Genomic DNA, 18,186 nt, shown 5'->3' with positions numbered 1-18,186 from the left:
AGGAAATGATAAAGCAACCCTTACGATTAATCGTTTTGATAAAAACAGGTTAATTTTGCAACGAAAATTCTGTACCATCCTATTTCAATGAAGATAGCCTCTCTATAGAATGACGATTTTAGAAGACTTTTATGACTAACTGTATACTGTATATTTACAATTCTCGAAGATAAACTCTAGAAAATTCATTACCACGTACGAATGTTCTCGAATAATCAGTAGATTCGTCATATTTGCGAATAATGTAAAACAAGAAGCGAACAAGCAGTTGTACGTAGGATCGCAAAATCAAACGCTAAAGTTTCTAAAATACGATAATTTTCCGCCACATTCTTTCGACAGCCAATTTACAAGAATTTCAAGCTAAGTATCATCTGCAAAGGGAAGTTTGGTCGCGCGCGTATATTTCCCATTCTTCCGACGAAGAGGACGTGGATGGTGTCGTGATAGCCACGATAGCGTGAAACGTGGGCGTATGTAGGTACAGGAATTGCTTTCTGGCCGAGGTTTTCGATGTGTCTAGGATTGCAACGGAGGGTGCGGCGCGGTGGCTTGTTGCTCGAGTGACTCCTCCACCTTCTCCACTCCTCGTTCTATCTCTGTCTAACACTCCGTCTTCTCTCCATCGAAACTTCTCCTTTTCCTCCTTGTTCGTATCCCCGACCCAAGGCCCAGATGGCGGGTATTGATCTGAATCCGGAGAGCAGATCGCCTGGAAAAACTTACCCCGCGGATACTTACCTACCCACCTTTCGCTATCTATATGCACCTATCTAACCTACCTTCACCAACTCACGTACACCGAGCCCGCAACCTTCCGCCGGTGTCTACGTGTAGGTAAATGTATTTCCGCTCGCCGAGCAATGGATAGAAACGCGCCCGATGCTTCGCTACCTGAAATGCACGGAACGGAAAACGTGCTCCACGGATGCCCTTAAGTGATTGTTTACGCCGATTGATCGCGCGCGACGATCGACAGAGAAATCGATTTTCATACGTAGAAACGAACGTTAATGACTTTTAAGCATTTTGCAAAATTATGGGGATTTGTACGAGAAGAAATGTTTTTCCCGTGAAAGGGTTTCTGTGAAGAAATTCTAGGAAGCTATAAAAACTCGGCTAATTCCAATGTCGAGAAATACTTGCTTATTTGATTCAGTAGCGTAGGAATGTTAATTTCTTAAAATTAACTTTGACTTTTTATGGATATTTAATTCAGAGACTCTTGGTATTATAGAAAAGTAGATGGCTAGGAATTGCAGTTTCTTTATAAGGCGAAAAAATTGAGCAATTAACGCTGTAAATATGAAACTTGTACCAAAGCGATCAGAATGAAATGTACAACCCCAAAAACGCATCGCGGTAAATTTCCAAAAGTTCCATAAGAGCCTGCAAATTCTTCTTTTTTTTTTTTTCTCTTTTACTATTCTGAATGTTTCGATATTATAGAGGAATGACCAGAAAAATGATAAGACACATCGATGGAGGATGTTCCGGAAGAATTCGTTTAGAAAAAGTCAAAACGGGTGAAACACACAAACGGTTCCAAAGCAAGATTTCTCTGGTCGAAAGCAGAAAACAGGGGAATATGAGGGTAGCGAGTAACGCTGGGATTTCTCCCATTATGACCGTGTCTCGGTTTTTCTAGCTTCGAGCTAGCTTTCGTACGGAGAAATAATGATACGGCTAATATAATGTATTGTCCTGCTTTTGCCGAGGCACTTCGGAATGAGACCGGCCGCGAACGGGAGACACGGAGAAACGAAGAGAAAGGAACCGGGACGTTGGCCACCGCGGTAAAAAACCAACGGCCGAGGAGAGCGAAATAATGGAGTGGCTTTCGCGAAAAATAACAGATATATATCCTGAGTATCAACCCGGGATCGAGGGGCGCGGAAAAACAGACGAAAAACGCGGCCAAGATTGGACGGTAACAGTTCGAGCCTTGTTTCTACTTTGCTGAATAGACCGAACAACCTTCCCTCTTTTCTTTTCATTCTTTCCTTTATTCGCCACCCTGTTACTCTTTAATTTTCCAATTTCTACTAACGACACTATCTTCCTCAAAGAGATATACGTGAATTAAATCACTGGTTTTATCGAAATTAATATATTGGATTTCTTCAGTTTGTATTATGTTTGTATAAATGTATTAAGTAAATTAATATTATGAATGGTTCTATGGTATCATCTAATATTTCCATTCTAAGGCAAAAACAGGCTTACAAGGAGTGACACAAATGAAAATGACAATGGTTCTCTAATCGTTTCAAACTACGAGTTGTCAACGTTTACTCGTTCAACAACTCTGAATAAATCGGACAATTTTTCTTCTTCCCTTCTATTTATCCATTGTATTCTCGACCTAGTACCATCCTTTACTTGTCGAATTTATATCGACTCTATTTTCTTTGACACTACACCCATCGATGCTTAATGTGTACCGAATTATTCCCTACGTAAATTATTACGATTAAGGTTGTGCAATAAAAATAAAAAATAATCATATTTCCACCTTCACAAGAAACAATATTAATTTTGTGAAAAGCACCTGCGTGATCTTAATAATTACGAACATAGAAAACCCACGACTAAGTAGTTCTAGTGTTAATGAAAGTTCTTACACGAATGAAACTCCTAGTAAATTGGTAGCAAAGAAACACGAAGAGCAATTCGTTTTGTAATAAACATTGTAAGAAGAAAAATATCACGAAGGGTTGGATTGAATGGGAAGTAAGAAAAGAGAAATTGCTGCGATGGTACAACGGCGGATTTCGGGAGGAAATATTGATAGGCTCGGCTTCGGCTGCGGAGTCACGCTCGAGTAGCCGGCTCTCAGTTGAGGTCTATCTAACACACACGTACACGAAACCGAACGTGTAGAGGCTCGACTCTCTGCTTCTCTATCTCTCGCGTTTCTCTTTACGTTTCTCCCCGAACGCCTTCCTCCTTTCGGCCGCGGAGGAAGTCTCAGGGGCAGATCGATAAGGAGCGAGGTTCGCCCGAGAGCTTTACGCCGGCTTCACAGCCTCCTTCTTCTCGTTTCCTCGACGCAACCCCCGAGACGTCACGGTCTCGCGTGTGCCTCGCGCGTTCGCCCTTTCTTGCGGCTTCCACAGAGTCGATAGTATCGGCCTAAGGGAGGATGATTCCCTCGACTTCCTGTTATTTCATTCGTGAACATTACTTTCATCGAACCTATCTCTTAACCTGTTAGCCAATGACGACTTCATTCGTCACGTTTCTACACGTGACTGTATATTTAGCTGGGATTCTACGTTTTTCAAATGCATTGACGTATCTTAAACCTTCTGGTGCCAAGTTGTCCGAGCTGCAGAACAAATATCTATTGATATAATAATAGAATATGTGGCTATAATAACAGAAACACGCGAAGGCTATATGTTGGAAAACAAAATAATTTCTGTCTTTTGTAGCAGAACAATTTTGAGACTGAACGTCTCATCAACTAATTTCACATCAAAATTATTTTATTTTACTTAAACTTATTACTAAATTCCAAATCTAAAATCGAATTTAATGGCTTCGTTATTAACACACGAGTTAACAGGTTGAAGTATAAATTTTGAAACGAAATCGGAATCGTTGATCGCCAGGGTCGATTCATCATTCCCCACCTCCGTAACTTTAATTCGACGTAATGACCAGCATAGGCAACAACAGTTGGTAGGAAATCTGTCGTTCGGAATCTCTCGATGGAATTGTATCAATCTGTCATCGCGAACGTGTAGCAAGCGCTCTCCTTTTTCTCCTATCGTGCCGGGTCAATCTCCCGTGGAGGAGGCACCAGGCTCTGCGCCTTGCTCTCCATTACTTCCATATCATTTCGCACCCCCGGAAACCTCGCAGCTTGGCGCAGAAGCAACCAACGCCGCGGAGCCATATGGCCGGCTATACTCCGCGACTCCAGAGACAAGGGTGGCCAATAGGATGGCTGCTACTTTCATGCCACTTTCGACTTTCCGCTCCGCGTCACCGGTATCTCCCTTGTTCATCTTTCGCTTATTAAATTACATCGCCATAAATAACGCCTGCCCACCGACTGCCTTATTTACCATTCCATCGACTCCGCGGGAGGAATCGTCTTCCCTCTTTGTAGCAGACGAGTCGCCGCACACTATAGGATTTCGGTAAGGAAGCGAAGCATCTTTCCTTTGGACCCTTTTCTCACGACACCGGGATATATGGCTTTTTCTATGAATTTTTTACTTTTCGGAAAAGTTAGATTTGTGATTGACTTTGATGCACAGGCAAAATTGATAAAATCAGAAGATCTCACTATCGCTGTCTGTGTCGATTCTTTACTTTTCCAAGGAGATTAGAATTAAAATAATATTTGGTTGACTTTGATATCAAAGTAAAAATTAAGAGAAAAATTACAACTACTGGGAATTAAAATTGGCACCGAGTCAAAGGTGAAATCTCGTGTGATATGACGATTAAGCGCGGCACACGCGGTCGGAAGGAAACAATATGGTGCACCGTGGCGCGGTGAAGTTTCGTTGAAGCAGCCATATTTGCAGAACGAGCGACAGAGCGCGGATAGACCCCTCCTACGTAAAGCGGGAGCACCCTCGGGGTTGGTCGGAGGATCCGGGGATGATGCTCCACGTTGAGAGCTGCGGCGGTGGCGGCGGCGCGTATCCATAACCGTCCTTTGTCTGGATAACGCAATTATTACCGCGTTTCATCATAGCCCCCCTCGGTCGAAATTAGCCTCAAATGAAGTTACAATTACGGTATCCTTCGTGTCCCCGGCGTCGAACCAAGGGAAACGATGCTGCGTAGCATAGAGAAAGAGAAATAGAGAGAGAAAGACGAATTCAGGGGTTGAACGTCGACGACGGCGGCCACGACCACAACAACGAAGACAACGACGAAGAGGACCAGGCCGCCGGCCGAGATACGCAATCCAGGTTGCCGTGGAAACGTCAGAGGACAGACGGAACCGCAATGAAACCGGATGGCCGCCTACTCTGCCAGCCCATAATGCTTCGTCCCCTTTTGTTCTTGGCCGAGAGCTGGAATACTAAAGTTATTCGGCCACTGTACCGTCAAAATCCTCCTACCGGACGACTATCGTCATTGCCATGCCGCAATCGCCCACGCTTGCACGTGAATCGCCACGGATTACAAGATTTTACACGAAGAACATGTAGGATTTATCCAATAATTTCACTTTTTCTTTGCAGAAACATAATTGATATGGAATTTGTGACGAAATTCCAGTAGAAACTTGATTTGTAGAATTTACAATGAAATGAGTCATGCTTCTGTTGTTTAATCCTCGAAGATCGAAAATGATCCAGTGTCGTGTTACAGTTTTGTTATGCGATAGAATTTCGTTTACAGGAATTCATATACTTGAAGGAAATTGTACTTAGTGTCTTATTAAATTAGCTTCTGTCGATTGCATCTGTTTGTTTGAACGTAAACTTCCATTGTATGAACCAACATTTATAGATGTTAGGAACTTTAGTCGTATAAATCGTTCATCCCCTAACAAGTTTATATAAGCAAAATTATATTATTATTTCAAACTTTACTTTCATATGATAAACTATACAATACGATTGTTTATATTAAAACGATAAAAACAATAAAAACCAAGTACAGGATGCTACCAATTAACTATTACAATAGCATTAGATCAAAATGAACCAGGCTAATAGACAAACGATCAAATCGTACATTTTTACTTGAGGACTGAATGCTCTATGCCTCGAGTCTGCGTCCGAATGTTTCGAAATCCTATTTCGGTTGCTTAATTGACAGTTGCCTCTCTGTACGAACGATCGTATCTCCAATGGATAAAGGCGGACACGCGAAGGTGAAATGGAAAGCGGAATGGACGAAGTTAAAGAAACTTTTATTACGCGAGTAATTAAGGAAACCGTCAACGGAGCTCACTACATCGATTTAATATCCCACGGTGAAAACATTCGGTTGGATTTCATTGCGATGGAACAATGCCATCATGACTAACACGAAAACTATTACAACGCTGCGATATCGCTAACGAGGAAAGGACGGCATTTACGCGTTGACCGACGATGACTCGCCGACATAGCCGTTTAATAACCCGATGACGCCCGATGATTGACAGTTAATGAACCATCGAATATTCGAAGATTAATCGGCTATCTCCAATGAAGTAATCACGGAGAAGTTTAATCGAATATTATTGCGCGCGGCGTAATATGCCTCGTGATCGAGCGTGGAACAAAATGGCAACTCACTCTACTACGATTCGCATGCTTCAACTTAGATTTTGCCATCTATGATCTCTTACAAACCAGATAGTCTAGACCAAAGTATTTATATTGCTTAGCAATAGATATTTTTCTTCTTATTAAAAATTATTTATTTATTTATTAACGTAATATCAGTCGTTTCGTAACGTAATCAATGCACTTCAATAAATCAATCTCTCTGAAGATAAAAGACGATCTTTTATGTAATTTTTCAAGTAGCTTTTTTTATCTACTTTTTCAATGTCTCGCTCGTTAAAATAATAGATGTTTCAATGATACATTGTACGCTTTATATTTCTTCTGACTCCTACGTCTTATTGACATCTCCACGACATTGACATCATCCATACCTCTCACGTATGTTTCTTTTTATTCCATGGTTCATTCATTAAAATGAATTCATACTAAATATTTAGTAATTCCGAAACACTGTAGCATCTTACGTAAATGTAAAATCTAGATGACTGATAAACCGAACGAAACTTATAAACATAGACTAAGAATGCTCGTCTATGGAAAAAAGAAAGCACGGAACGTATTATTCGCACGATAATAGGAATCGCATCGTTTCGTAACAGCAACCACGATCCAACCAACGCAAATTTCCATCAGAAAATGAATGTAAATGGGGTCTAATAACTAGAAAAATGGGGATTACAGTGTCCCACTTGACATCATTGTTGACGAAAAGACTTAACCGACAGCGAAAAGCCATCCGAGGCTTTTCAGTGTCGTGAAGATCATCGTGGCGTAACGCGAACCTTAAAATTTGCATCGAAATGCAAATGACCGGGACCAAATACCGGAAGAATTTGAAGGATCGACAACTCTATAGGATTCGACGACTCTCGCATAAATCTAGATGCCCTCGAAACGCATAATGGCTTGTAGATAGAACTGTGTCCTCTTCGCTGCGTGTCGAGGGGTGAGAGGTGTCGTTTCGAGACGATATATTATAAATCGTGTGTTACATTGTGCTTAGAGGATCCTCGTGACTGTTGACTCGCCGGTATCATTGTTGGAAGAGCGGCTTTTGTTGCTAGTACGCCAGCCATCGCAAACAAACACGCAAACACGCTTTTGGCTAGCTATGTGTATACGCGTTAACACGTACGCGGAGACACGTAGAATACAAGTGAGTAGTTTCACGGTGGTTGTAGGGTGTCACAGTTAATATAGTTGTGTGTACGAAACGGGCAGCTGCTGTTTGACAATGCGAACTACGTCCCCAGATATAATAATATACTTGTCCCTGGTACCGACCAAGGGAACACTTCATCAAACTGACTACGATGCGGTACTAGGGTACCGTACCACGGTGCTCTGCTTTAATCTAACCTATACCTGACTTCCTACCGTGAAGACAGCTCTCGACACACCCTTGCAGATTCAGAAAGGCTTTACTATCATTCATACGATTCTGAAGAATCGACTCTGGGATATACGTAACAGATGAGAGTATTATTTCTTCGTTTACATCGAGTTAGCGCTGGAAGTCGAGATCCATTGGTTATTTCATCGATTATTCGTCAGAAGAGAAACGTTTGTTTCTTTCGTAAGGGTGGAACGTAGATGCAGTTTTTCGTCCGCGTAAAGTTCATCTTCGGGTTATCTCTTTTCTAAAAGAGAAATACGTAATAATGTTTTCATTGACAATCATTCAGTTCCAATTATTCTTCAAACCCTTCTTCAATTACATTGTACTGTTCCTCGAATGTTGATTCTTCTTCCGATTATTCTTCGGAGAAGAAACGTTCCTTTCTTTCGACACGATGAAAGATGAAACAGGAAATTACTCGTAGAAATCGAATATTCCTGCGATTATTCGTCATAGAAGGAAGCGTATTTCTTGCGACACGGCGAAGCGCGAATTTGCAACGAATTACTTCTAGACGTCGAACGCTCCTCTCGTTATTATTCGCTCGAGAAACGATTCGTCTTCGTTGAGGAGATACAGAGGAGGAAGCGGAGAGAAAGAAAGAGCCAGAGAGGGAAAATTTCGACGAGGTAAATGACGAGGTAAACTGCGTCGATTGGTACGAGCGGGGATCATGATCGCGGTAAGAAAGCAGAAAAAAATAATTAAGCCCGCCGTGAAAGATAACACTGGCGAGAGAAACGGTAAACCCCGCTTCCTCCTCCGTAGCTTTTGTTCAAGAATCACACCGTACTACACCGAGAAGCGGCAAGTACAGCACGGTCCCGGGGTATATTACAGCCTCTCGAGAGGTGGTGGAATATCAGGATACACCTTTTCCAGCCATTGTGCTCCTCTGAAGGGCGTACAATGGCCGTGGAGCGAGTCCCGTATTGTGTCTACAGCTCAACGAAATAGTTCCCTGCGATTCTCCCTCCCTTTCCAACATCCGCGTTCTCCGATCTTCTTTCTCTCTTTTCCATCTCTATCCTTACCCTGCCACACCGTTTCGCCATCCTCTCTCTCTCTCTCTCCTCTCTCTCTCTTTCCTTGACTCCTCGGGTTAAAGAGAAAGGGGAGTTCCGTTCCGATGTTGCACGCTCGAAGCATCTGCCCCCGAAAGAGACTGGTAAATCCTCGAAAGCCACCCGAAATCCCCCGCAATCCTTGTGAAGATGTATATAATAGCACGTAATAACTTCTTAACCCTGCATTAGTGGTGTGAATTCGTTTCTATCGACGAACTATAATCGAGCAAGTGGTTCAGCGAACAGGCTATTGTGTCTTTACTAAGAATAAAACCATAGTCATGATATTTTCAATGATAATATGTATATTCCGTTTAGTGACTTTCCTTCGCAACTAATGAGTATCAAAGGTTGAAAGTTTGCGTAGTGCATTGTATAGAAACGTTACGTGAGTTGGCCATCGCTATCCCTATTATGTTTCGAAATTGTCTCCATGGGATTGTAACGAAATGTATCTAACAAACTACCCGTTTTATTCAAAAGCAGGATTCCTGATATATATTCTCTTCTACATTCCACTTGAATTCGATCTTGACCCACGTCCAACATGGAATCCAATGCTGTAATTACACTCTTTCCTCTGCTCAATAATTCTTCCACAAACGAAGAATTTCCATTGGACTGACTTACAAACCAGTATCGATCATCTTGTTCTTCGATCTGTCACAAATTATGGATCATAAGGGATGATAATGAGGACATGAAGAAAAGCTCCATAGTAAAATCGAAGCGATAAGAACTGGTATTTAATCCATAGAGATTAACTCCTGTTCGTCGGAGAAAATTCTAGTCCATCCAGCGACGACGACGAAGGGAGAGAACTGTCAGAGGGTGGCGGAGGAATGGCGCTGGTACCGGTGAAATGCGATAAAGTTGGCGTAGAGGTAATTTGAGTATAAAGTTTTATTCGCAATAATTTAGCCGCGCGTGGAAACCGGGGTTGGTGGAATATAGAAGAGAGAGAGAGGGTTGGAAAGGGAAGGTAGTAGGAAGGTTGCAGAGGTGCTCGCCCCCCGGGAAGCGTGCAAGATCTTGGGTCATATATTTGATGGGATACTTGGCATAAAGTCGCGCATAAAAGTAATGCCAACATTAAAGTTTGTGGTTCCAGAGCCGTGGCACGGCTGAACCTCATCCTCTGCCACCGAACTATGCTGCTACTACTCTCGGAACGTCTCTGCGATTTTACGTTGGTCCCGAGAAGGTAGGCGACCGGGGAACGTCTTAAAGTATCGACCTACGCTGCTACCAGCCGTTATGCATCATACGTCATGGCTCGCGATCGTCTGTTATAGACTTCATCCCCTCTAGGATCCGGAGGATGATCTGTTTTATGTGATTCTAACGTCAAAGTAAACAATCCTGGATATTATAGCGGCGAATTAATTTCTTGGAATGTATACAGAGTATCCTGAAATCGACGTGGTCAAGTATCTGCAGAAGGAAGGAAATAATTTTATATGAAGAGATAAATGGAAAATATAGGATGGAATTTTTTTATACGAGCAAATCAACTTGAAATATTTGTTTGTTAAAATTTACGATTCCTTATCGTATCGAGTATATTGCATATATATATATGGAGTGTAATTGATGGTACAAATAGGTAGCGAGTTTCCAATTAGGTAGAAGCATAATACAGAAATATTAGTTTCTGGAGAAATTAACACTTAGCAGGTAAACATTTCAGAGGAATTTTCTACCACTAATTACACCTTGTATACTCGTAATATCCAATACGATTATAAATAACTAATTTAAGCATCAATTGCAATTTCAATATCAGATGAATCACTTAACTATCCGTTTATTTGTTTAAACGCAATTTAGACGACATTCGAATGATATCCAGAAACTTGAAACGAAAGCTATGAAAAGTTGAATTCACAGAGGCGATTGGTGGCACTTCGGGGTAGATAGTCGAGCAGTTTAGTTCAGGAGTGGCCGTTGGGGAACGATCTGATGGCGCCAGGGGAGGCATAGCTTCTTCCCACGTGGCACCCTCGACACGCTCTACCCTCATAATTCTGCTCGGCCTTCCTCCAGGCGCCACCTCTGGCTTCTCCAAGGCGTCGTAGTCGTAAGAGCAACGAGGAACATCGTGGGGAAGCCAGAGGGACGGAGTGAATTCGCTCCTTGTTCGCCACCGCGAAGGATTGGCAAGCTTCTATACCCATTCCCCCTCGTGAATGGAAACCGCCATGTGATTTTCCAGCAACGACAGTTTTACCCTCTTTCTTACATCCATGGTGGGACTACAAAGTCACTTCGAAGAGAAGTTATTCATAAACCGAGAAAATATCTGATTGGATTAATCGACCTACAACTTATGTTGAGATACGCAAGAGGATTTCGAAGATACGCAAAATGTATCGAATTAGAAATGTACTATTGGAAGAGTAAAGGTTGATCGAAATTTTCCGGGACGAAGAATGAGAAAACGTTATTCGGAATTTGATAAAAGAATATCTGATTGGATCGACCTATATATTACATCGAGACAGAAAATGAATCAATTAGCACGTGTACGATTCTACGAAAATCTTCCTGAAAGGAAAATCTTTTATCAAGATCTTACAGATCTTTCAACAATACTATCCAGTTAAATGTCAATCGATCAAGAGCATAAAACAAAATGAAAGACCACGTAAGACGGTAATGATTTTTGTTTCATAGAATAGGAAAGAAAGTTGAATGATTAAACGAACTACGAAAAATCCGGAAGAAGAGTAAACCGAAAGACGAAGAGAGAAAAGACTAAAAAGGGAAAGACATTGTCCTAACGACAGAACGTTGGGGTTTCGTACGAACTTTATTCCCATCCGCTGTTCGATTTGCCCGTCGACATCCAACCATAAAGGACTGTCGGCCAGCTTCAACCATTCTCCCTGTTTCCCTATCGAATCAATACGCTCTTGCTCCTTTTAAACAATTTTCTCTTCCCCGTAGCTCACGAAGAACCGAGAAATAGAATTTTCGCTGAAAAATCGACGAAAAATCGTAATTTAAACGAAGAAAAACGGTTAAACAATCCGTGTGCTCGGGGTAAATTTCGAATAAATTTCGTGGAGTTATATAAATCATACAAGCTGCGTCTGTAGGCAATCGTTAACGGTCGTTGATACTTATAAATGCATCGATAGCGAACAAAACCGTAGCGAACGCGATGCTAATTAGAAGATAGGAAGCGGCTCGTGCACGCCTGTGAGTTTCAGCTCAAAGAGCTGCCGTTTATTTGGCTCTCGAAACGCAGCGTGTGGCAACGGTTCGCACCATCTGTACGCCGATAAAATCTGCACCTGTTGTACGGACGCTTCGGCGTCGTAGCACTTATTAGATCGTCGATCGCGCTCATTATACCACCGGCCCTCTCGTTGTGTTTTGCCGCGTTTCACGGAACACACACGATCCACGATTTCCATCGTTCCTTGCATCGGTCGTTTCGTTTCTGGCTAAATCAAAGCCCCTCGAATCTCTGGTAATTAAAACACGAACCGACTATTAACGTTCTGTTGCAATGCGGCTATTGTTCCTTTTATAATACGGTGTTTGGTGGAAAAGAGCGGAAAGAGAAGAGAAAGAGCATGGTAAAAGTAGATGAAGGTATCAAGGCTCTTTTACGCAATATTTTAGCAATTGTTAAATTGTTGGCTAGTATAAATTATATCCTAATAACTCGGGACCAACTTGATTCTGGCAACCAGATTTTTTGTAACCGAACGCACGTTAGACATTTTAAGATTCGAACAGCTGGCAATCAACCGAACGGGAATAACCCAAATCTGTGATCATTGGGAAATTTTATAAAATATACACTTTCTATTTCCTTATCTTCGCCATCATAAGTACATCTTCGCAGACATATTCATACGTCTATCGATCAGAACACATCCAATTAAAACAACATATGCCCATTTCCAGCAATTAATCAAACAAACATTACAAAAGCCCTAATCGTATTAGTAAACTGAAGAAAATTGAACTTAGAGAAGATTGATTTATTTCTGGTGATTTTAATTGCGACATTCCTCGAATTATTCGACGAATAAAATAATCGTAAAACGATCTTAATTTGCCATAAATCTTGTACCGTAGTCCTTAAATAGGTACTTTTAATGTTCGATATCAAATCAACAAATTTACTATACAGATATTGGTATGATAAGATGAATCACAATATGGACCGAAGCTTTTGTACAAATTTGGTATAGAGATATCACCGTTGGAACGATTTAGGATCGTTGCTCCCGGCGTCACCCCAGAGTCTAGCCCTGATAAGGATCGTTGCTAATTGTTGCGAATTGGCGAAGGTGGCGAACGAACCAGGGAGATCGGGCAACAGGTGTCATCTGATTGATCGCCGTAGCTCGCACCCCCACGATTACCTAGCCCACAAACACATCCACGCCAGAAACGAACGACTTAATGTCGATCCATTACGCGCTCGCCCATTACCGCGCGAAACCGCTGACCTATTATACGCGAAAACCTTTCGACTAATATTACTCCTATTCGACACCAGCACGATCGTGAATCAATCGACATATGCTTGTTACGCCTTCAAAGGGATGATAACTATATTTTTCGATTCCCCAGTCCCGTTTATGCCGATCAACTTTACTTATACGAAGATCACCGTAACTAGGCTTCCCCAAACTAATCTTCTGACTTTAAAATCATCATTGACACCTCTTGCAGCTTCCAAACCTAAGTAAATCTATACAAACCCACACAAAATCTAAACGGTATTGCTTAAACAATTAAATCAATAAAATAACCACACTTTCTAACCATTATCAAAAATCAACTAAAACGAGCAAGAAGCTTATCAGCCGATCAACCGTCGCCGAACAAAACTTCCCAAGCTCGACCACCCTTACTTGATCGTCATAGAGAAGCTTCTACCAGCTTCCAAAGCGGTTTGGTACCCGATCACTTCCGTTCGTCGTGAACATGGTGAAGCCTGAGAGGGCGTAGTCGTTGAACGATCAGCGCCTGTAACTTCTTTGCGGCAGCTTCTTCCGTGAACCGGACTACCTAGGTACAACCGACACGCGGCGAGATTAACAACGTTACGCCGTGAATATTCGCCAGGATAATTGATACCGACGTCGTAGGACTAGCTGACCATTGAAACCGGACGCATAATATATCATGGATAATAAGCAGTCGGTGCACGGCAGGATGATGGGTCGCAAGGGCGGGAAGAGGAGTTGGGGAGGAGGCACGGGACTTCGTTATAGCTCTGTCTGATGTCTACGGACTCCTTGATGCGATTATGATACGCGACCGTTCCGCAGAGTCACGTAGCTATTCTATATCGAAGGTGGAGGCGCTCTGACATGCCTGTCCGGAACAATGGCGAACGACACGCGTTACTTCCGTTGTTGTGTGTTGGTTCACGAATACCAACGTAGAATGGTGGAATGACAGAGACGTGTATCGTAGAAGCGAGTGCTGATGCGCGTTCGAGCGATCGCGGTAGGTAGAGAGAATGATCGTGCGCGAAGTGACCCGCGTAATCGTAATTAATCATCCGCAACTGTGAGCTAGGAAGACCAATATCTGTTAGTTTCTAGTTATACGAGGGAAAATGTGCACACGAAAAAATGTGAGATGCACGCTATCGCTCGGAACCTCGATTTATCATTTTCCTATTCTGATAGAACGGTACCTATGTAACGTGTATCGGTACCTTAATTCTTACATTCTTGTATTCAAATATTCGATATGTAGTTTTTTGAAACATGTTGCGACTACTTGTATCGTAACGTGTACTCATATGCTGACAAATAATTTTCATCAGAAACCAACCGAAATAAAGCGACCATGTTTATTTAAATAAAGCTTATATACCTTAATCGCACATATATTTTTACTTTTTAAGATATTAAGATCTTTTCTTAAGACCTTCAGACTGCATTAACTTTGCAATGAAATTTTGTACCATTTTATTCGAATAAAAATAACCGTATCGAGAAATCTACGAAGGAGATACTCTTCTTCTATAAGTAACTACAGATACAGAGTATCCGATGAATTAATTCCCAAACATTTAATAGAAAAATCCCAGAGAATATTCAATACAAAAAGATCTCACCCCTTTCAATGTAACCGCTCTCTTACTCCAAAAGATTCGGAGAATTCGATTCGTCGAATCTAAACCGACCAAGTCACGCCTAATACCCGTTTCCATTACTCGGTACAACGTAGTTAAAACCGCGAAGACCAAGTTGATCGCGGTTATTTTAATGAACAAGTGTAACTCTATACACTATGCTGGACTCCATTGTCCGCAGAATCGTGAGGAACAAAGCGGCGGAGAAGGCGAAGCACGCGCATCAACAACAGCAGGCGCAGCAGCAGCAAGGTCAGCAGCAAGGTCAGCCAGGATCAGGTGGTTCCGTGTCGGTGATAGCCCATGCACCTGCCACTGCAGCAGGTCATCCAGCGGCAACCGCTCCCAACGCTTACAGCATCAGTGGCATCCTGGGAATCCCGACGCACCATCAGGACCCCAATGGCAACAGCATCAAGAGAAAACGTACCGACGACGGTGAGTCATTGAATTCTTCGATGTCGATGATCCCTCGACCCGCGATTACACTTACGATACCACCGCGATCATTCTCGCGATCCAAGTAATTCGAAAGCCAATCCCATTACGCCTCTATTCATGAGTATTTCAGCATTTAGGCAATAGTTAGGTAAATTTGTAAAATGATTACCTACGTTTGTTTAGGTAATATTTAGATTCAGATAATCTATTAAATATACTATTTCTACTATAATTTATTACATACCACACAATATTTCACACAAGGTGTAAATAATGTTTACTTAAATCATCAGAGATTAGAAAACTTAAATCACAGTCTCATCAGATGTTCACCAAATAGAAAACGCGATGTCATTAATCCTATGACTCTTGCAAATAGTATTTACCTATCTATTATTTTTATCTATCTCGTACGAATACAAACTTTGATCCTGTCTTAATCGTCTCTCTAATAATCTGAGTTATGGTTGATGTATAACAAATATAACAATTATTCGAATTATCACGTTCTATGTAAGATCAACAGTTGCCGTAGTATTTATAAACAGAAATGTACCTATCGTATGAATCAAACCTGGCATAGTATTCGAAAAACAGAAGAATAATCGTAGTGACGGTACCCGGGGAGAAAAAGAAACGGTGGACGAGCTTATGTAAACGTCAGATCGAATCGCAGAAGGCGTCGCGGCTACATTTCACTCGCGACTGTTGCCCAGGAGGTTATATAAGGCCGAGCAAGAAAGGAGATATCGCTTAGATCGACGTTACAGCCGAGTAAATCGGCACGAGTTTCGCCGGAGCCCCTCGGAACACCGAACAATGGAGAAGTCGGTGTGCTTCGCGAAGACGATGATACCGCAGTGACGTTACATCGCTTGTCCCGCTCAATTTGTAAGCTCCCATTGTCTGCACTCCCCGCAAAACTCGAATTTTCGTCACCTTATTTGGTATCATGCAAAAGGGTTTGTAGACCGTCGTCTTCTACAAGTTTGCAACGGCAACAGGGACGAATATAATGGAAACTTTTGAGTTCTCTTCTCGAATCGAGTACAATTTATTTTTTATTTTGCTAAATAGTCGCAGATTTTATCATAGTCTTAAAATATCAAACGGATGTAATCTAATATTCATCATCTGATATCATGATTATCTGATTCAATAACATATAATTTAAAATGGCTTGTGCGTTATTGTTCACGATAAATTCAGGTTGAAACATCTTTTTATTTTCATCTAGATTTTTTAGAGAGACAAATATGCGGCATTTATTTGATCCAAGTAAGAATCATTTTTCTGTGAAAATGCTATTAATCCGTTTCCCAATCGAGGATCTGAATATTTCGTAAAACTTTCGCGTTTCGTTTTAATTTAACTCGACAAACTAATCGTAGATCAAATTATTAATTTACTCTTTTGGATTTTAAATAAGAATCTCGATCTTAAAGACAATAGAATCTGTATGATCGATTAAATACTTTCCTATCGAACTAATAACAATCTATCTCCCAATTTAATCTTCGAATCTAAATCTTCGATCTCGAATCTAATGTCGACGACCAGTTACAAACATATCCAAACATATTCCGACCTTAATCAAACTAGATACAGTCAACGATCGAACGATTTCGAGTGTCGCCGCGACCCGACCAAGATTAGCTACACAAACGCACACACATACTCACACATGGGGAGTATCAGTCAAACGTCGAGCAGCACGTGCTGCGATTCATTCTGCTGTCATTGCGTGAATAACGCGTCCCGAAATATTCTCGACACGTGCCACTCGACACGTGGCCGACGTGGCTTCAGCCCGAAGACTAACTCCGAACCCGAGTTTTGTACGCGTACACTAATCCCGGTGCAATTCGCTGCTCGTTGCTCGGAGAGGTGCGAACAGAAGTCGCCGCTAGCGGTCCACTTCTTTTCCAGTCCGAATCGAATCATCCCAATCCCTTTAAATCGTCCCACCCCTTCGTTGTTTCTCATGATCCGTCACTAATCATCGTTGCATCGTGTTCTTTACAAAATGTAGACTCGTATTTTGAAAGTGGAAGTCAGGTTTTAGGCGTTTTACAACTTTTGGAAGATGTCGAGTACATTTGGGGGAAGTTATGGCTAGACCGTGGACCTTTATGCATTTGTGAAAGTTTCGAAGGTGCAGCAATGCACAGAACATACACAATACACATTGGAAATATAGTACTTTTTATAATAATATTTAGCGAATGAAGCAAACCTCCAGCGAGGTTTTCAACTGCGTGCGCGAATTATTTCGTTTCAAGATTTTCAAGAAATCTAGGGAAATTATAGAACACTTATGGAAAACTTTGCTACGTTGTACAATTAGCTTTTATGTCAAATGACAACAATCTTTTGTCGGTATGATAAAAATTCGTGCGTGAAATATAGTCGAGGCCAAAAAAGATTTAAATTACCTATGAAGGGTTAAAGCCAAAATTCCACGCATTGGGATCGAACCAACCTTCAACCTGCACAAATATTTATCTAATTTTTCCGAAAAGTAAGAGTGACAAAAATAAAAACAAAAAAGGGCTACGAGAAAACATTGACGTTTCCTCGATGAAAAATCGCGTGAACGCGTTTCACACGGCGTATATAGAGATAGACGTATCGATTCGTACATCGCGAGGCTCGCGCAGGGATGCCGATGGTACGCGAGTAATTTGATATAATCGGATTATGAGAGCAGCGATATGCGGTCGCAAAAGTGGTCGCATCCGCGGTGAGAGCACTCAGTGTTTTGTGGCCGGCCGAGGGTACGCGTATTAGATTATAAACTTCACAGACCACAGCGGCTTCTATCCCTAGGCAACGACACATTAGTCTCCCTGTCCTCCGGGGAGATCATCGGCGTTATTCTCGCGAGCTTGCGCCTCTTAACCGGCT

General features: G+C 41.8%; 1 protein-coding gene across 6 annotated transcripts in view; it reads left to right on the top strand.

Annotated features, from left to right (window-relative positions):
- LOC132909730 (paired box protein Pax-8-like) overlaps nt 1–18,186 on the top strand; it is a 196,659-nt gene that overhangs the window by 167,382 nt on the left and 11,091 nt on the right. For all 6 annotated transcript variants that reach the window (XM_060964722.1, XM_060964721.1, XM_060964720.1 and 3 more), the window contains one exon: nt 15,020–15,276. In XM_060964722.1, the coding sequence (XP_060820705.1) occupies nt 15,020–15,276 (257 nt within the window). The remainder of the gene's footprint in view (nt 1–15,019; nt 15,277–18,186) is intronic.

The sequence above is a fragment of the Bombus pascuorum genome, chromosome 8 (genome assembly GCF_905332965.1).
Source record: "Bombus pascuorum chromosome 8, iyBomPasc1.1, whole genome shotgun sequence".
NCBI lineage: Eukaryota > Metazoa > Arthropoda > Insecta > Hymenoptera > Apidae > Bombus > Bombus pascuorum.
Note: the sequence above shows the minus strand (reverse complement) of the source record. Positions and strands in the feature narration are given on the sequence as shown.